Source organism: Thermobia domestica, chromosome 8 (assembly GCF_964235325.1).
Source record: "Thermobia domestica chromosome 8, izTheDome1.hap1.1, whole genome shotgun sequence".
Classification (NCBI taxonomy): Eukaryota; Metazoa; Arthropoda; class Insecta; order Zygentoma; family Lepismatidae; genus Thermobia; species Thermobia domestica.
Window position 1 is genome coordinate 56066084 of NC_137461.1, and position 22278 is coordinate 56088361.

At 36.8% G+C, this 22278-nt stretch overlaps 1 protein-coding gene across 1 annotated transcript in view; it reads right to left on the bottom strand.

Moving 5' to 3' along the window:
* Positions 1-22278, bottom strand: part of Wdfy2 (WD repeat and FYVE domain containing 2) — a 43498-nt gene that overhangs the window by 10395 nt on the left and 10825 nt on the right. The window contains exons 2-5 of the mRNA XM_081768459.1: positions 17145-17286; positions 11477-11682; positions 8710-8949; positions 4188-4293 (exon numbers count right to left, since the gene is read on the bottom strand). Of these exons, the coding sequence (XP_081624585.1) occupies positions 4188-4293; positions 8710-8949; positions 11477-11682; positions 17145-17286 (694 nt within the window). The remainder of the gene's footprint in view (positions 1-4187; positions 4294-8709; positions 8950-11476; positions 11683-17144; positions 17287-22278) is intronic.

A 22278-nucleotide genomic window follows, 5' to 3' on the forward strand; every position in this document is an offset into this window, starting at 1 on the left:
ATTACAGATCTCTCGAAAGAAGAGGAAAAGCTTCTAGGAGTTCCCGTGGTTGCTTCTAGAACCGGAGTTGCCCAGGCCAATGCATGCTTAAAGCTTGTTGATGATTGGTCTCTGAGGAACAAAATTAGAAGTCTAGTCTTCGACACAACTGCCTCAAATACAGGATTGCAGTTTGGAGCATGTGTTTTGATAGAAAAATCTTTGGGTAGGACTCGGATCTGGATTGCTTGTAGACACCATGTGGCTCGAAGTTGTCTTGTCTGCAGTATTCAAAATCTGCACCAGCTTTGGGACCAGCAGTGGGCCTGAAATTGGCTTATTCAAACGATTCCAGCAGAATTGGGGTTCATTAGATCATAATACATTTGAAAGCGCACCTGAATGTATTTTCCCTGAAGGTACAGCTGACCTTAGGAGTGAGATAGTTGAGTACTACAAGAAGGCTGTCGAAGAAAAGCAACAAAGAGATGATTTATAACGAGCTCATGCTTCTCTGCTTTTTATTCCTTGGAGAAAAACCAGAAACAACTGTCAAATTCCGCAGTCCTGAAGGTATGCACTATGCAAGATGGATGTCCAAAGCCATATATACAATAAAGATCTTCCTCTTTCGCAGTCAAATTACTCTTTCTGAGAGTGAGATAAAAGAGCTTTAGGAATTAAGTCTGTTCGTTGCCCTCATCTATGGACGCTACTGGAATGAGGAAAATATGGCACATACAGACATACAGCACCGCTCAATGACCTCAACTTCTTGCGTCAGCTGGAAGAATATCATAACAGGCACGTAGTTGTTCGTTTAGCCAGGATTTCGTAACGGGAAGGGGGGGGGGGGGTAACATGAAATTCTGAAGGCCTAGGAGCTCGATCAATCTAAACTACTTTACTATCAACATATATTGGTTTGTGAGGATATGTTGGTAAGTATTTTAATAAACTATGAAGAAATCTTAAGTAAAAAAAAGTATTGAAAAAGATTATACAATATTTACATCCTTCCTCTGTTTATTCAAACATAACAATGTTCTTTTCATTATGACCTCAGCTATTATAAAAAGTACATATTCATTATTATAAAAAGTACATACTCAACAATGTCTTTTAAAATATTTTGCAATATCTGCGTTCCTTTTTCTGTTGAATCAAATGTTCACAGAACTTTCTTTCCACATATATTTTTGTTTTTATTATTCCGTCAACTACTGTCTGTTTCAAATGGCAAGTTAAAGGAGCAGTAGAAAATTGTTTTTGAAATAACATATTTGATATTGCAAGGATGCGATGACGAAAAAAATGATAAAAAAAAATGTCCACGCTGTTACACAATGGCACTATGCTTTCGGAAGCTTAAAATCTCCCTGACTAGTAGCAGAGATTCTGAGAATTCCGCAACTTTTCTAGAAATTTCAAATTCCCTGACTCTTCCAGGATATCTCGCTCACCTCGCAATCATGTATTGCAAGTAATACAAATTTCCTCATAAGAAAGAGTAACCAAAAGCTTCCTGTAGTTTATTTTTAACGCTGATCCTTCTTTTTCTCATTTCACTTTGTTTCATCCTTCCCTAATTTTTTTCATTTCTGGTCTTGAAGGGGATGGGGCGGACCCACGAACCTCCCCCCCCCCTTTGGCTACGTGCCTGATCATGACGAAAAATTTATGAAAGCAGCATTTGCGGCGATGAAAAGGCATTTATGGTATCTGTCTGAATACCTAATTCCTCTTTCACTTTTTGATCCCCGCGTGTCAGATTCAACAAAGCAAGCGACAGTCCTTTGGTAGTCAAACCTGAAAAGAAGAAAGATATGAAAAGAGCAGATGGGAACAATTTCACGACGGCAGCTCAGCTGGAATCCTATGCTACAAGGCGCTCCACCATATTCTTCAATGTACTTCTGAACGATGGTGAAGAACAGGCAAAATCTTTCCTTCAAAAAGATCCTTCGTCTTGGATAACAAATGAAGTATACCAAAAAATGAATACAAGTGTTGGAAACCTGGCTGTTGTAAATGATTGTGCTGAAAGAGCTGTTGCCCTTATTCAAGCTTACAACAGTTTTATAACGAAAGATGAGGCCTAGAAACAATATTTGGTTCGTGTTGTTGCTCTACACCGTAAGAAAATCAAAGACTTTAAGAAGGCTACACTAGAAAAATATTAAATTATGAACAAAAACATTTTTAGATGTGATTTAATAACGAACGGATGCAGTATGAAAGTGAATATGGAATATGGTATAATTTTATTACGTTGTAACGAATATTACCTAGGTACATTAAAAACTATCAACTTTGAGCGAGTACTTAAACATATGGTAGAGCCTTAATATTTTGCAGTTTTGTTTGTTGACATCATAGAAATAAAGAAATGAATGGCCCATATTAAAATTCGTAAGTTGATTTTTTTGGACCACCCTAATATATATGCTTGAAAAAACGCTTAAAACTCATGTTTTCGAGGATACAACTAACAGTGTTTCCGTAGACTACCCCCGTGTGGAGGAGGAAAAGTAAAGAACCTAAAAGCAGTAAGCACTCTCCAAACAAAATACTAATATGCACCCTGTTTGAAAGGCCGATGAGTTCTATAATTTAATGTTTGAAAGTACACTTACTGTACCTTTGTACTGTACTGTACTGTATCATACTGTCAAACAGAACGATACATCAACTTCTGCATTAGAAAATGATGATATTAATGAAATTTAATTCAGAAAACTAATTGAAATTATCATTGTAGTCAGCATTGTGTTAGCTCTGGCAGCTCAGTTGCTGAAAACTGAGAAGCTTCTATGAATCATGGTTTTTACTTAACCTCATCATCTTACCACAGCGATTTTCTGTTTTAATACTACTCGTCAACTGTGGCTTCTTTCGCCCACTTTTTCTTTCCACCGCAACTTCCATCACATTCCTCAGGATTCAGTTAATTCTCAGTCAGTTTCAGTTCTCCACTTAATTACATACGAAACTATTCTATTTCTTTCTCACTGTTTTTCAGTTGGTCTCCAGACAATTTTCTCCATTCTTCAAATAGTTTCCTCGTGGTTATATGGTTAAAGTACGCGCGTTTGGCGCGGTAGACCCGGGTTCGATTCCCGACTGTAGCTTATGCGGTTTGAATGCCACGTTAAGTTGTAGATCCACGTCTCATATAGCTTCGCTGCCGAAAGGGATGCTAAAATTCAATCCAACCAATTCATTCTTTAAATTCAAACTTTAAAACGCTTCCAGTTTTTGTTCGTCTCTACTCTCAGTTCTTGTTCGTAATGTCCACGTTTGTGCCCCATAGAGTAAAGTACTCCACGCAAAATATTTGTTGGTTTTTCTTAACTTTTTATTCAAAGATCCACAAAATAGACTTTTCTTCTTTCTACATAGGTAAATGCTTCTGTTGCCATCCTTACTTTTATTTCAAGTTCACACTCCATTATTTAACTACGAATGCTACCTCAACACGACACCTAGTTACGTTTTTTTACTTCTATATTTGGCACAGACTGCTTCGCTGCAATGAATACTGCCTTTGCCTCTCTAACGTTTACATTCATTCCATACTTTCCGTAGTTTTTACTCAAGCTTCCTAATACCACAAGCGGATATTTCTAAAACCTTACTTTTTCAACGAAGGGGGAAAAATCGATTTTTATTTTTATTTTTTAAAGGATCATCATCAGAGTTTTTAACTATAATATCAGTAAGATAGAATTTGATATACAGAAAGTGAAAAAAACGTACGACTAGATTGAGATTCGAACCAGGTCTCCGGTTTACCGTGCCAATGCATCAACCCTAAGCTACCCAGGCCACTCAACAGTATACAATTTATAACTCCTAAAGTCGATGCTCAGATTCGGCAACTTTCTTCAATTATCATACACGACAGAATTTATTTTCTTGTTTTCTATTTCAATAGATAGCAAAGTGCATATAAGCAAAAAAAGAATGCTCTAATCTCTGAATGTAAATTTTACACGTACCATTTTTTAATATCAATTACAGTGCGTGCACTTACTTAGATCACAATCTCACTTTGAAAAACCAAAAGCCTGTACAATAACCTGGCAGCAAATTCATTCATTTCAAAGTCATTTACACGTACTTTTAACATAGTAAAATAAAGCTCTTACAAACACGAGCAAGAAGAAAGAAAACGAGAAAGAAAGAAAGAAAGAAAAAAAGAATACCTCCTTTCTCTTTGCTGTCATATCCCAAAACACCAACACCGAGTCCTCACCACCAGATATGAGCTGTTGCGACATAGAGGCGAAGCATAATGCAGTTACTTTGTTGCTGAAAATAAAGCAGTAATCGTATGAAAATAGTGAATAAATAAATATACAATATGTACGTTACATTTAAGCACTGGAAACTTTATGAAAGATATTTCAAAATGTTAGTTTTATTTGTCCATCTAAACATGAATAAAATAATTATGTATGCATCTAGAACTGAATATTCAGATTTCGGTTTCGAAGAAAGAATGATCAGGTATATAAAGAAGATTGTTCTTTTAATTTTATGACTAAACTGTCATTGTAAAATACAATACCTCCTTCTAACGGAGAATCACTTGATAGCTCAATATACATAGATATAGGAAGACGTATTAGGGATACTGAAATATAAATGAATTTTACGATTTATACGTGGCCAACTTCATACGTGGCAAGAGTGACCTCCTATAAACAATACAAAATTGATACGATTGTTTTCGTGTAGAAATTCGGATCTTCTTTCAATTAAAATTCGTAAGGAATGCTTCGCTGGGTTATGTGTTTTTCATTCTACAACCGGGGTTCTGAAGGATGGGCCCTGCTATCAGCGTTACCTCCTGAACCATAAACGGGTTATTGAGTAAGGTGGAGTAGATGCTTGCAGCACAGATCATCATGTAAGACCTTCAGACTTTCATAATACAGGGTGACCTCCACATCTCGCCTGTAATAAAGCTGCATTAGAGGCTCACACCACCGTCCCCGACAGGAGCGTTGGTATATTATCATTTCTTTATTAACAAAAAAACCTAATGACCACATGGAGTAACCTCATGCCTAAAAATAAGTTTGAGATTACTCAACCTCCTAGTGCACTTTTTCAGATGACTCCTACAACAGACTGCCTACTGATTGACTGGGCACATCAACCTGTTTTCTGAACACACGTACAGTTTATGATGTACGTGTGACTTCGGCCCCTCCACTGATTGTGTTATAGAGAATGGTTCATTATCAGACAAAACATCACATTTCAATAGCACCAACCAAATAATTATCATACCATTAGGGACTTAAAAATGGCTACAGTGAATACATTATAAAATATTACACATTAAAATAAATAAATAAATAAATAAATAAATAAATAAAACTTACGAACAGGAAGTGAAGAGAAAGCATCTACAAACAAGTTGATAACTATGTTAAAATTTCTAGTCCTCTCAGAGAAATTAAAAAACTATTTCTGGAAATACAATTTAACTTATTCAAGTACCCTCAATTAATACTGAAATTTTTTTATCTAAATTCAAAATTTATTTTAGAATAAACAAGTGGAGGTGAGACGGGAGTTATGAGCTAACCTGCGAATATAAAAATATCTAGGATGAAGAGAGAAACGATTACGAAACACAGAGACATTTCAAACAATATTCAAAATTGTATCGGGTTTCTCAACGTAAGATTTGATAATAAATACAATAAACTAGCCGAAGTATCGAAACAGCAACTGAACGCAAACGTTTCAGCAAGTTTTTCCCATCTTCAGTGTGTATCCCTAAACAAATTTACTTCATTGAAGCTCTACATTTTTCAACAATTTCCTTCTTAAAAGGAATGTTTCAATAACCACTATTAATTATTTCTCGAGAATAGTTGTTTACTCTCTTCGAGTCTTAAATGTTTTAAGGGATACACACTGGAAATGGTTACAACTTTATCACTGAAACGTTTTGCGTTCGGATTACCATTTGAATGCTTAAGAAATACTTATATCAAAGACTCTGCATTTAATTTGGACACAAACAAAACATGTCACATTACTATTAAACAATAATAATAATAATAATAATAATAATAATAATAATAATAATAATAATAATAATAATAATAATAATAATAATAAAATTAATAATAATAATAAATAATGCACCAAAATTACTGCCAGTTTAGTTATTGACCGGAAAACGAAAATGTAATAAAAGCAAACAGAGGGATGCAATATTATCCATAGAAGGTATCACATTTAAAGGTAAGGTTAGTTTATCTTTTCATTTTCTTTCTTCTTATAGTTAGTTTTATAACCAATCTACAGCTTTCTTATTCTTTCCACAGAACTACCTATGAAGGTCGTACGAAATAATCAAAACTTATACATTTTTTTAAAAAACTGTGAAGTATTTTCTTCCTGATGTCCTCCTTCTTGTGTATAACTACAATGATACACTCCTAATGCATTATCAGTAATATAATATGTTGCTTCTGATGGATCCACCAATATTTCACTCTCACTAACAAAGGAAGTATGCGAACCATCACAGCTTGATATTTATGAAAATTGGTACCCTGAGTAATTGTGGATCGTTAATCACCGTGGTGATAGTCGGTGCGGAAATGCCTTGTTTACCCGCTCGGTATAATACATATACCAAGCAGTGACTGGGTGAGGCTGTGCCAAATTACCCCCAAAAACACCGGAAAAAAGGCAGAGAATGAAAAATGTGTGCAGGTAACCTGATACCTACGGGAGGGGGGCAGTGTTGCCATTCCAATATAAACTTATAAGTTTTTCAAATAGAATGTATACCATTTATGGTATTAGAACAATTGGCATAAAACGTGGAAAAAATAAGCAAAAGGTGGGTTATCAGTGTCGCCAAAATAAGGGAGATATGAAGGTCTAAAGTTGAGAAATTGTAGAGACCGTACAATGAAATGAACAAATGTACAACAATAACAAGACTGCAGAAGGAACAAATGTACAGTAGCGAGTAAACTACAGCATGCACAGCGTCCAGTAACTAACGAGCTTGATGTCGTATCAAGTGTGCGGCTAAGGCAAGAAATATATGTATTTTGCCCTGCTATGTATGACTTTTCTGTTGTATGTATTGGTGTATTATGTTAAAATATTTTGCGCCTGTATATTACTGGTAATCTGAATGCAGTGTGTTTTATCTTCATTGTTGTCTCAAATAGTAATTATACGTTTCCTATACTCTCTACTGACATCCAACACAGGTCATTAATCTTTGCGAATCGATTCTGATGTACTTTCTTGTCACAGATTTGTTATATTTCATACCACAGACTTCCTGTATTCATTCAGGCGCTACGCCGCCGTTTCTGTGGTTTGAAAGGCATACAGAATTTTATGCAGTGTTGCAAGCCCAAGGCAGTTCGTTTTATAGCTCTTGCGATCGGTTCGAGATATCGATTCTACACAAACGCCGTTGGAATTGCTGCTTTACAGGAAGAGACTTGCTGTCCACATTTATGCATTATGTCAGATGGGACTTCTTTCCACGGATACTCTAACATGTGCTCTTTTTTGAGTGAATTCTATGTCAATTCCGTTAGTCACCAGATGGTGTAGTTTACTCCCTACTGTACATTTGTTCCTTCTAGTCTTGTTGTTGTTGTTCATTTGTTCGATTCTCTGTACGGACTTCATAATTTCTCAACTTTAGAGCCTCATATCTTCCTTATTTGACAACACTGATAAACCCACATTTTGCTTATTTTCTTTCACGTTTTATGCCAATTATTTTAATGCCATAAAATTATATACATTCTATTTGAAAAACTATAAGTTTGTGTTGGAATGGCAACACTGCTTGTGTGACACTACTGCCGTGTCCTTGGTCAAGTGTCCCCCTCCCGTAGGTATCAGGTTACCTGCACACATTTTTTAATTTCTACCTTTATCCGGGGTTTTTGGGGTATAACTCGGCACAGCCTCACCCGATCACTGCTCGGTATATGTATTATTCATAGCGGGTTCATTTCCGCACCGAGTGACTATCAACACGATGATCAGCGATCCACAATTACTCAGGGTACCAATTTTCATAAATATCTAGCTGTCACGATTCGCATACGTCCCTTGTAAGATATTAACTTATGGTAATATAATCATCAATTACAAATAAGATACCATAACTAGTCACGTGTAGGAGACGTTATTACCCACATCGTTCCACAACTCTAATACCAGATTAGGAACCGAACCTTTGTATGACAATTTTTATATGAGCCCTCACTGGAATTTTTGAGAAAAATAAATTTTAAGATAAACATTACTTACAAAGAAACATATTTTCCGGCTAAAGTACAGAGCTGAAACACTTTTAAACTTCGTAAAATTGGAGTAACATAGACGGCGGCACTCCAACGGTGGTGACGTTCAGACTGTACCGCTGGAATTTTATTTTTCGAGAGCGACGCGAACGTGCACATAGTTTGCAATTCAGGATTGAGATTATGAATATTATATGACAAGGGAAGACAGAATTGTCCTGTGAATCCCTCGACCCAAAATAGTAAAGTTACCTTATGGAAAACCTACTACACTTTTACCTTAACCAAATTATAGTTCCTACTTTTAAAAAAGAGAAACACTGTGTTTATTTACAACACTTACATGTTACAAAATTTACGACTTGTTCCGATTACAACTAAACTTGAGAGAAGGAAAACTGTAAGTACTTACTGATGGCCTTGTAATTCGTAAGCTGTCCCCTGTTGACCTCCGATGTCCCAAACAATTACATTTTGGTCAAAACTGCCCGAGAACAACAACTTCTTCTCTGAGTCCCATGCGAGTGTTCGTATGCTGCCTGTGTGACCTTTCAACGTTGTGATTACCTGAGCACCTGTGTTATCTAGTTTCAACATGGTAATCTGACCAGAATAATCACCGACAAAAGCATGCTTTGACTGAGCTTCGAATCTGGTCAAGCGTTAAGGAAAGATACTCTTAAATTATTTCACGTTTACATTGGAGCTTCATACATTTCATATACAAAGGGAGTTCAAAAACTTCTTACCCTCACCATAATAGAGATATGCTAGTAATGTAAAAAGTCGCATAACGATAGGTTGGCATCTTACTAATATGAGTGTTAATTTGTGTCTTTCCTGATTCTATTGAATTGACGTTACTGCCAGAAAACTAGGTGGTAGCAGCACGTTGGACAAAATGAAATATCGAACTGTGATTAGGTCAAACTTAAAAATCCGCGCACACAATATACTATGAAGAGACGGCAGCTGTGCATGGTGAGAAACACTCATTTTATGATACAGCGAAATACTGGAAGAGAGAATTCAAATGTGGTCGCACAAGTCTACAGGATGACCCAAGAGAAGGTCGTCCCTCAATGGCTACAGACCTAAGCATGGTGGCGATAGTTGAGTAGCTAGTGCTTAAAGATAGTCTTATACTGATAGGAGTATTAATTGTTTACCTAGGAAGGTTAACGTTAGTAGGGTCCGTTCATACCATATATGACATTCTGCATATGAACAAAGTGGCAGCAAAGAGAGTTCCCCGATTGTTGACACCTTTTCAAAACAGCAACGTATGCTATGTATACAAAGAATTTTGGAGCTTTACTACAAGAACAAGGATGTTTTTATGTACAGATTAGTAACTATGAAAGAATGGTGAGTGTACCTGTTTGACCCAGAACCAAATGAAATCAGAAGAACACAGAAACATACCTTGTTCCCCACTCCCAAAGAGGATCAAGTACAGCATACACTCACCAAGGTCATGTTGTCCCTGTTTTGGGGCCATAAAGGAATGATCTTGACTGATTATTTACAGAAAGGGGATACAATTGTAGAAACACATTACAGGAACCTGCTGCAAAAGTCACGGGATACTATCAAAGTAAAGCAAAGAGACGGGAGTTGCTCTCGAAACTTGTGTTGCTGCTTTATTCTGCATTTTTTCTACTTTATTTGAATACTTATTCATTGTTCAAATAACGAATATTCGAATAGTCGAATTAGAATTCTAACAGAAGCAGTCCTCACAAGAAAATATCTTACATGCGTACTAAGCAAGTCAAGGTTATCTCCAGAGATTGTATCTTACTATGGTAGTACCAATCTTAGATTTTATTTTCAAGTTAAATCTGATTCTCATTTTTAGTTTATCAAATAAGAAAATATGGAAATAAGTTCACTTGTAAACAATTGTATCTGAAGAATTAGACCACGATGTAAACTCTGTTTTGTGTCTATGAATTTGTCTTATACGTTTATAACAGCTTTACTTATATAATTTAACTCATTACGAAAAGCTGGCACAGACGTAGTTCTTTCTTTCTGAATTCCGAAATTTGTTCTGGGACTTCTGGAACCCGACTCGGAATACCTTTATTACTGTACGTGGCTTTACGTCACGTCAACGAGCTTTTATCAACCTCTGCAAAGATTCTGATACAAAATATTACGTAATTTCAAGAAAGACGGAGTACAGTTCATTTGGGAGTTCATGCAGTATAGGAAGTTCATGGAGTTAGTTCAGCACAGCGGAACTCAAAACGTAAGATCTCTCTCCATCGTCATCATGTATATAACGAAAAAGTTCTGCACGCCTTTCAAGTTTAACATCGCCGAAACAGTGGGTGTTCGACATAACCACTATACGACTAGTAAAGGACTACTAGTCATCAGTACTCTCTCTCCGAGGTATTAATTCACCACCAACAAGAACTATATCAGGGTCGGAGCTAAGCAGGAATCAGAAGCATGGAGTTAGAAGATTCAGCCTCATCAGAACTTACAAAGTACCTGTCAGAGAAATCTGTTTGTGCTAGGCTTTCCAAGTGCATAAGAGATAATTCATTAACAGACACATGAACTCACATTCAGAATTAACCTCTATTAAAACTCTTTTAAGTTTGATTTATGAGATTTAATTATTGTACCTCTTGCAATACACCCTCAAATTAGAACCTTAGAATTAGAAACAATCACATAATATCAACATAGATGCTGGTTAATAATTTAACGTAACTATCACAAAAATTAATAGTGAAATAAACAAATAAAAATAAACTTGTGGTATTAATAAATAGCATTTGACTTCATGTAAAAAAAAAAAAAAAAAAAAAAGTTAATAAATATACAGAAAAAGAGGCAACCTATTTAGAATAATATTTTGGCTTCATTATTTATGTTAAAAGCAAATTTAAAATAAAGCAAAATTTGCAAAAAGTTAAGCATAATTATCAAACAAGCAAAATAAATTAATAAGGAAAAATATCCTACGAGTTGTTTTACTCATCAATCAATTTTCGTACATCAGAAGTATATAAAACGAATTCAATATGAAATCAGCATCCATACATTCCTTTTAAGAACATAGTTCGGTATATGCCGCTACACTGATTTTATTTTCTAATAGATTACTATAGTTAAGATATATTACTTAAGACTAATTACAAGAAAAAATAAAAGGATACTGTAACGCAGTACACCAAGCAGTGCACTGATAACCTCCAAGGCGTCTGCCTGTTTCTGAGCAATGAAACTGGAAAAACTTATCTCGTCCAATACTTAAAGCCCACTCGCAGTTGAGGGAAAAATACACTTGGGTAACACGAGCCTGATGCGCTAAGTAGTCTCTCACATGACTCATTCTATTGAAATCAGTTGCCAACGTGAATTCCTGAAATAATATTAAATTATTTTCAATTTAAATCTCGTTCTATTTTAAAAGGTACAGATGGTGATCAGAAAAATGGAAACACCTGTAGTTAGCAACACGTCAGATGTATGGGTTGGCAGTGGTGTCGTGGCGCCCGCAGCGCCGGACCGCTGGTGGTGGTGTGTTAGGTCGGTCTCTATACTACGTCAGGCACAGTGGAACAGCAGTGTCCAGTGGCTGCAGCAGACGGAGGTAGTCTAAAATGGGAAACCTCTCAGATTTTCAAAGAGGGCAAATTGTTGGTGCGCGGTTATGTGGAGTGAGTGTGACGGCAGTGGCTACTGTGTTAGGTGTGTCGCGTGGGACAGTGTCGAAGGTGATGACAGCCTACACAACACACGGGAAAACCACATCGGGGAAGCGGAACAGTGGGCGGAAGAAAATCATGAGTGACAGGTCATGCCGGGTACTAAAGCGCATTGTCACGCAGAACCGTCGTGCCACTGCGGAGCAAGTGACGGAGGAACTCAATCAGCACCTCCTCCACCCTGTTTCGACAATCACAGTCCGCCGCGAATTACATGACATGAACTTACGGGGTCGTGTTGCACGGGCCAAACCGCTCATCAGGGACCAAAACGCTTTCGCACACCGCAAATGGTGCCGCGACCATGCAACTTGGACCGTTGAGGACTGGAAACGTGTGATATGGTCAGATGAGTCATCCTTCACCCTATTCCCAACCACGGGCCGTGTTTATGTGTGGAGAACGCCCAAAGAAGCTTATGATCTGCAGTGTCTCCGCCCAACTGTGAAACATGGCGGCGGCTCGGTGATGCTGTGGGCCGCCATATCATGGTTTTCATTGGGCGGAGATCACCAGCGGTCACACTTAGCGGACGAATCACTGCCAACGATTATGTCGCAATTTTAGGAGACCACTTGCATCCTATGGTCCGGATGTTGTTCCCGGACAATGACGCCATCTTCCAGGATGATAATACACCCATTCACACACCTGGCGTTGTTGCAGTGTGGTTTGAGGAACATCGGGATGAAGTTCAACACCTCCCCTGGCCCGCCCAATCCCCAGATCTCAACATAATTGAACATCTGTGGTCCGTCTTGGAAACACGACTCCGGCGACGATTTCCATCTCCATCCTCTCTCACAGAACTGGCCGATGCCCTGCACGACGAATGGTGTAAAATTCCACTTGCTACCATTCACGACCTCTATGCCTCCATCACACGTCGCATCAAGGCTGTTCTGAAGGCGAAAGGTGGCCCGACACCATATTAATCTGGTAAGTTGCCATTTCGTTCAGGGGTTTCCATTTTTCTGATCACCATCTGTACAAATAGATATAATTCTAAATCTATTTTTGTCTATAGTAATGCAATATTTTACGACTGCACTACGACATTGAAGTATTTTGAGTACAAAATTATTAGGGCTGCTACTTGGTTTGCATGAGGAAAAGTTTCTAGACCATCAAACAAACAGCCATATTTTGAAGTTCAATACGGAGTAAATAACACTCCCTATACTGTTTAATATTTTACTAACTCGAAAGCACAACACAGTGATTCTCCCAATCAGTATTTCCTTACACCCAGTCATCTGAGATTCATCCTTATGAATGTAATAGCACTGCCGGACAAAGAAAAAATACAGTCTTCTACCTAAGTACCTCAACTTTTTTATTCAAAAGTTTCCTCATCAACCAAATGGTTGAAAATGTTACAAATAAGAATGTACCAGCAAAGGCAATGCAAGGAATTTCTTCTTCAAACGTTTTCAATTACAGATTCCAGGTCGCACTCAGATAGGGATATATAACACTTCTCCATTCTTCTAGTTAATTATAGATATAATTTTATTTTTACGTACTAGCTTTGCCATTTATTCATTTACAAAATAAAAACTGACAAAATTATATCAAGATATAAAAGAATAATTAATAAATCACCAACATTCCACATTTTCTTACTTGTTATCTCACAGCTGTATCTATTCAATCTAAAGAAAGATATTTTAAATCTTTTAATCCAGTTATCCTTTTTCATCTTTGTTTATAACTTTTGTTTGTTAACGATCGCTAATTCACGAAAATTTAAAGTTCTTATAATTCCACGTTGGGCCACAAAAATGTACTTGAAAATTATTAAATCACAATTACTAATGGAACGTAAGAAACATTTTTGAATCCCAAAAGCGGAAGTCGGCAAAGATGAAGCCTTTACAGGTTTACGAAGTTTCTTCTCTGAACTCGAGTTAAAATTTGTGGCCCCGCGTGGCGGAGTCGCTAACGCTCTCGCCTTTGGTGCGAGCGGTCCCGGATTCGATTCCCGGTGGGGACACTCGGTCGAAAAAGTGTAACACCTTTTTCAGGCCAGCCATCTTGAGTGAGGTTTTCCCTGGGTTTCCTTCATTCACACCAAGCAAATGGCGGGATGGTATTTAACATAATGGTAACAGGCCGCATCCTTCCTTCCCTTTCATCGAATAGTGTGCTCGCCGAAGGACGTCATCCCTCATGTACGTGACAGGTTAAATGGTCTTAGATGCCGACAGCCCAGAAATCTTAATTCCTAATCCTAACCTAGTTGAAAGTTCCTGGTTATAAGAACTTTGATATAGTGCCTTCAGTCAAACCTTAAACATGAAATATATTCATCTATACATCCAATCAAAAAAGTATTGAGTTTAACTGGATGATTTCCAATTCAAAAATGTTGAGAAATACCAGCGCTGTCCAACTTGTACGCATTTGAGTTTTTATATAATAATTCCTTCGACATAATGATGAATAACAGATGAATCATTCTTGCACTACAAGACACGTAGTACTGGCAAATTGCACAACAGCGCACAACTGCTCTGTGAAAGCATTACGAGTCTGCCTCTTCTTCACAACATAAATATCTAATACTCACATTCAATAACAAATATCTAATATTCTATACTGTGATACAATCATGAAGAAGGGAGAAACTTCCATCGTGTTTTCTATTGATGCAATGATTAGATCTGCAGAAAAGCCATTTTTCCGATGTGTATATCACCTAGTCGGGAATTTTATAAATGTTTGCGTTCTCTTTACCAGAAAAATACACTGATGTAATAGGTAGGACACTGGTATTAAGATACTTGTGCATTGCACTCACTTCTGATCTTGGGAAACGGTACAGAATTGGAACCTACTTTTAACGTTCCACTATACGGTATGCAATTTCTCTGGCAAATCCAGTAACAATCTATGAGCCTATCTGTTGTGTTCCATGCATGTAGTGTTTTTAAAGTTTCATTTCGGGACTTAAACGGGAAGCAGGAGAAAGAATACAGAGGTCTTGCCTTTCTAACACAGCTAGTCAGGTGCAGTACGTCATACACGTTTGAACTCATATACTTCCTACCATATAAATGTTCAATTTGAATACAAATGTACGCCAGCATCTTTTCATTACACCCAAATGATGCACATAAATGGAATTAATAAGAAATAAGCCACTGGTTTGATTTATCTGCAAAATACGATTGATGTACTCATTATTATTGAAAATATACAGTGAGAAAGGATTTTCAAATTTGATGGCTTTCCAATTTTAGTGTTCTTTGTTCGATCAAGGAGCATGATGGAGTTCTTATTTCTGCCAAACTTGTTAAATACATACATCTTGTGGCCTAAGTACCACACCATCCTCATTCTTGAAATCCAGTTAGTTCATTACAAAAGAACGAAATACACCCAGGCAGATACAGTACAATGCATGTAACCTATCATTCTACTCCCAATAACCTGATAGTTACCAAGGAGTGCAAACATGGTTGTTCCTTTAGCACTGAATTCCTTATTCTCAGCATGCTGAGAATGGTCTAAATCATTTCTTAGAGGACCTTTCGGTTGCGCATGAATGTAGGTATAAATATATAGCCCATGTTGAAAATACTCTCCTGGTTGAAGGCATTTACTATATTCGAATTTACCATCGAACTGAACTGGTATTTGGTAACACTGAATCTCCAAGTGCTTCTTAAATGGACCCCTACCGTTTTTGTTATAGCGTTTATGTGGTTAGATAAATGCTGCGGACCCTCTTAAAGAACTCATGAATTTTAGTACTTGTAAATACTGACATAAGAACAACAAATTGTTCACCACATAATAGTGCACTATACGGCAATAAATAGAGTAATTGTATTGTGGAATGAGTGCATTTGTAACTTTCACTATAGTGAAAATTCATTATTTAAACTATCTATTAGTGTCCAATAGTTCTTATTACTTTATTTCCACTGAAGTATAGCACTATAGCATTGATCAACTCGCTGTGCATAATGATAGGCTTTTCTTAAATAATCCCGAAGATGGGCAACTGATCAATTTGCTCGAAATATCGATGATCATTCGAGGAATTCTGGTCGCCACAATCGAGGTCGAGGAAAGTTAGTAATTTTGATATATAAATTATTACAAATTGTATCACAACATGAAGTTATGTAATCTAAACCAAGTGTTCAAATGTCCATCGTATCCAGTGCACAAATCACATATTTTAAGCAAAGAACACATACGTATTATATCACTAATATTGAAGAGATGTCAGTAGTGTTCATGAAATTACACACATAACTCAATTACATTTTGATTAGGATTTGGAATTAGATCCCTGGGGTTTCGACAGCAATGACCATGTTAGCGCTTCACGTATGAGGACTGATGTCCCTTGGAGATCACACTATCCGAGGAATTGGATAGAAAAAAAAGGATTGGGGAAGGAAGGAAGCGACCGGGGACCATTATATTAGGTACCATCCCGGCATTTGGGTGGTGTGAATGAGGAAAACCCCGGAAAAGCTTGGTCAAGATGACTGACCTGAAAAAGCTTTTACACTTTTTTGACCGAGAATTACATCTTGATGATTGTGGTCATATACACATCATTTCTGAAGTACGTAAACAAGATCATTATTTGATAACTTTCTATTTATTGTAAAATTAATTACAAATTTAACCAGTTTAAATCCTGAAATTATACTAATCTTGAACTCAATTTAAGCACTCGTTTTATTACTTTTCCTATTTGTATATATCCCTTTCGATGAATCTTTGTCATCACCATTGTTACACATCTGTTAAAGAATGTTTACTTTGGGTCGTGGACTCAGTTATGTGCCGATGATGACGAAGAGTCGTCATAACGTGCACAATTAAATTATTATGCTTAAGTGGAGTCTAATGTTAGTTATCTAATAAGGAGAATTGTAAGATTAAGTTTAAAAATAATAATTTAAAACCACATTTATTATAATGCAAACACAAAATTCTCCAATTTTAGCAGAAAGCTCTTTAAATAGTATCTTAGTAAAAAATTTACTACTACTCCCCAAAACAAAACAAAACAAAAAAAAAAAAAAAAAAAACTTCCACAAATAAACATGTCTGCAATTTCCAAACGTATAAAGATTATCATACTTACTGAAATGGTTCCATTATCCATTCCCACAAACAACTGCCTTGTTTCAACACAATAAAACAGAGCTGTAGCACCAGATGGCATATAATGACATATGCTTGGCCAATATTGACCAGAATCTCGCTTTAGCCATACTCGAACAGTTCTGGAAATGAAAATACAAACACATTAAAGATACGTTTCTTGTATCAGCTACGTGACCTTTTTGAACTTAAGTTGAATGTTTCATGTTCTCATATAGCAATATACCGTTGTACTCTTCCGTTATGCTTATGTTTTTATACGCACAAAATGAAAGGTTTAAGGGCGATATTTCCCTTCTAGACTGAAATAGTGATGTCGTCATTTCCTCTTCATTACCATGGTGATCGCCATGTTGTTTTCTAAGCAAACGCGTGAAACCATAAGAATACTATGAAGTATACTGTTAATAAGAACACACATTTAATAACAATTTTAGAATATTTTGAGGACAAAGTAAAGTTGACAGAAAAAGATACAGATTAAGAAATGGATCCACTACTTAGAAAATTTACGAGTGAAATCTAGTAATTAACGAAGTAACATATATAAGGAACCTTTTTCTACAGGGGCCATATCTCTAGGTAATCTGATAAGATAGAAATTGCATAAGCAATGCCAACGCCATTATCAGGTAATGCACAATGATGAAAAACAAATACATGCAATGCAAATACTTATAAGGTACAGACTGACGAGCTGTCGGCATAATGAAAATATAACAAATACTTGATTTGTCTGCAAGAAAAAATAATAGTCCATTTTGTAATCTTTGATGTTAATTATATTAGCATATTCAGATATTTTACGCCCATCGTTTAAATTTGAGTACATAGTTACAGTGGCTACAAAATAATGAAACAATCAATCAAAAAAAAAATAAATAAAGACACTAAGCTTATAACCATATACGTTTTCAGAATTTTCAATCTGGACCAATTTCTGGTCAGTTAACATGCATCGGATCTTTCCTTATATTTCCTACTTATCTTAAAAATATAACAACAAGGAAACATCCAATTATGAGTGGTTCAGTATTATTTTTGAACACTATTTTTGTAGACCTACACGTCTGGAATGTAATGTGTGATACCGATGGTACTAAATAAAAATTTTCCACAATTATTTAAGTTTAATATCCGATAATAAATAAGCTAAATATATATTTTGACACTTAACGTAACCTCTAAATGTATAAAACACGAAATCTGCGATATCAGGGGAAACATTTCGCTTGACATATTTTAACATATTATTTACCTAATTGCTTGCTTTTTCTATATTTTCATAGTTTCTTTCATTGGAATCTTTTAAAAATATATAAAGGGTACGGCAGAAATAGTTAGACGATGTAAAATGAACATAGAAAACATAACCCGATAGATAACGTGCTCATTGTTGTTTTGTTTTATAAAGTGGTTCAAAGCATTGTGTATGCATGTAGGTTTGTTCGACTGTTCGGTGCGCATGCGCAGTATTGGAAGAATTACGTAAGTCTTCCGTCAGTAGCCATGGGGCGTTGGTCGGACGAACATCGCGCTTTCGCAGTGGAGTGTTTCTTCAAGAACAAAGACTCTGCAACAATTGCGCAGCGTAAGTTTCGGAGTCATATTAACATTGGCAGAAATGGACAAGTACCGACACGACAAACTGTTCTTAATTGGGTGAAAATGTTCCGAGCTTCGGCTTCTGCAAGAACAAAGAAATCCCCAGGTCGTCGACGTTCAGTGAGAGCACCAGGCAACATATTCGAGGGGGTTCGAGAAGCATTAATTAGAAGTCCAAGGTGTTCAGCTCGTCGGCATGCAGTGTCACTTGGCATGTCAGATAGGAGTGTGCGGCGAATATTACACCAGGACCTACACTTCCACCCATTCAAAATTCAGATGATTTACAAGTTGCTCCCTGAGGATTTTAATGCTCGCGTACAATTCTGCAACACGTGTCATTCATTTTTAAATTTCAAGTTACATCATAGTGATTCTATTGAAGTAAAATTTATTTCCCTAATTATCGAGCGACCGCAAGAAGGGAAACGTACGTTTCCTAGTTCATTCACTTGTCCACTCTATAGATTTAATTCCTATTTTTTACCCTTCATGCGTAAGTTTAAAAAGTTAAACTGCACTCTTGTTTAGGTTTCTCAGAACTCTCCTAAAAAGAGAGAAAATCGAGAACGTTACACAATTCAGCTCTCACGCCTGAATATGAAATGACATCGTTAAAAAAAAAAATAAATAAAAATACTGAAAAAGGGATTCGCAGTATCATTTTGTCAAAGGGGCCCCGCTTCAAGCTATTGTATTATTAGTGTTCTTTTTATTATTTCCACTATTATTGATAGCACTGAAAAATAACACAGTTGATGTTTACATTTCAAGATGCCTACCAGTTTTATGATAATCTTATCCAACCAGGCTTATACGGGGTTTTTATAGTATCTGTAATTGCTCAAACGGCACGTGTGTCCGTCCGTCGTTTCGTACTCCCATCGTGTTTTTCAGTCAGGGAAATGTTCGTCTATCAGGGAATTAAAGTACTCATCAAAGATTTTACTGGAGGGTGGTCTTGCGACGGAGTCATATTCGTCTGATTTTATTTTAACACCCTCGAAATTCTTCATCTCTGGCTTGATAAAGAGTCTCGGGATTGCTTTCTAATTCCCTGTCCCACTCGTCTCAACTGTTCTCTAACTTGTAATGAGGAGGAAAGATCTCAGCACCTGACGTATTAGAAGGCTCGAACTGCGCCTCTGTCCCGCGTAACTGGGACATTAATACATTGTTTACACACGAATAATTCAATGGTTGGCAATCGTACTTACTTTAGTGTGGTCATAACCTTCCGTCCGTTTTTCGCTAAAAGTCGGTACTAGTGTGCCTAGGAACAAACCTGCAGACAAGAATTCGCCAGTAATTGGAGATCCTAGTACTATGATGGGAATTTGGACTTCCCTATCGGAATTAATTACTCTTAATTGAAGGAAAGAGCATTTATATAACATTACTATGTCCTCAACCCAGAAGATGGATGAAAGTCCCAACAGTATATATACCTGATCTCGTCGTATCTATTTTAATAAGATACTCTTCTTTAACCCTTTTAAATTATGGCTTATTTTAGGTATTTTGTAGACGTTCACTCAATCATCTATTGCGTCAAAACTATTTATCGTAGGATCATGGTTCATACCCCGTTTTGTTTCTAGTAAAGCAGTGTTTTCAACTGCGTCTGTAAAATTTCCCTAAAGTGTACCAAATGCGGGAAATTTCCGCTCACCTTTTTTATCGCGAATATCTCCCCTTTGGTATAGGATACGATCATGCAAATGCTACTAAAAACACTTTGCTTTATGGTGAAGAGAATGAGATACAAAGAGTGGCCCTGGGATGAATAGTTTTGATGCTACAGCCGATTTACATATTTTCCCTTGATAATACCTTTTTAGTGAATTTCTATACTATCATCATTATCATCAAGACTGTTCATTGCGGGAACATGAATTGTATCTCGTTTTCTTTGCCATGAACCAGTCTTTCAAACGGTACCACTCGCATGTCTCTAGCATGTACCATAGTGGAGAAAATTCGCAAAAAACGGACATTTTTGTCAAAAAATCTCTTTTCCCGATTTTGGGCCCCTGCATTATGGTATATGCTAGGACATGCGAGTGGTTCCGTTTGAAAGACTGGTTCATGCCAAAGAAAAACGACGTACGTATCATGACTTTAGAATAAATAGTGATAACACTGTAGATACTTTACTAAAGTAATTGACTAAAAATGTATAAAAAATGAAAAAAAAAATAAAGAAATCAAGATTTTTTGACATACGTCTGTTGACTCTAGCAACATGAGTCATACCTTATTTTCTTCAGCGTAAGGCAGCCTTTCGTTATCGTGTACCTGTGAAGAGAAAAATGGGGAAAAGGGATTTTTAAAGAAAAAAATCCCTTTTTTCATTATGGACGAGATTTCCCCGCTTCTGGTACACGATAGGGAAATTTGAGTGGTACATTTCGAAAGCCTGTCTCATAACGAAACCAATGAGGTACAAACCATGATTCTAGGATAAATAGTAATGTGTCAGGCATTTTTTTGAAAAAACTCAAATATATCCTTTTTTAAACCCATCGTCCATGTTTGTGACGTCATAGCCCCCAGACAGAGCACGCGAGACTGCAAAATGCCCATAAAATATGTTCCATGATGCTTCCATATTTGAATGAATGCAAAAAACCCGGTCTAAAAAGCTTTACTAGAGACTTATAAAGCAAATTCCGAAGGTCGACGCCATGGCACAGGTGTTGTGCCATCATAATTTAAAAGGGTTAATAGGAAAGATGACTCCGTAACGTAAAGCAATATCATATTGTGGAAGACCATCGAACTCTTGCCTTAAGGTTACTGTTACCACATTTTTATTTCTACCCTGAGGGAAGTCAGCATGTTCATAATTATTGAAGTCGCTAGCAGTAGCCTGTCTACTCTGTGCAACTTTCTCTCTAATCGCCTGTTTGTGAACTAGGGGTGGCCTAACGGTACCCTCACGGGGTGGCGTTTTAGTGTCCATATCGGGACTACTGCATTACTTTGTCTCTGACTGAGGAGATTTCCCCTGTAAATCTACAACAATGGAATTATAGTACCGGAGGGAATGTGATTTGCGGAATATTCCCTACTGGTGTCGTTCAAAACCGGATTAACAGAATTATACCTCTTAGTTTCCGGAGGTTGATCGCGAGAATTATTAACCTCGGATTTACGGAAACACTGTCTTCGTTTCTATTTTCGAGATCCTTACAGACGATGAAGTTCCTAATTCAGCTGGGTTCAGCTAACGAACACATTACTATTTTCTCTTGATTTAACCCAGCGAAGCGGGTAATTGATGCTGATAGACATATATATAAAAGTACTGTTTAAATTGACCATTTGCCTAACTGCACTTTGGTAGAGCTTCACATTCTCTCACTACTATGTTTCTAGTTCACTTCATATGATATCACTGAACGTGCACAATGCTATGGCATAGACGAGCGCACTAATTTCATCACTATCGGCGCCAATAAAAGTGCACTTCTATTCTGTTCGTTTGTGGTGGATAACATGTACGT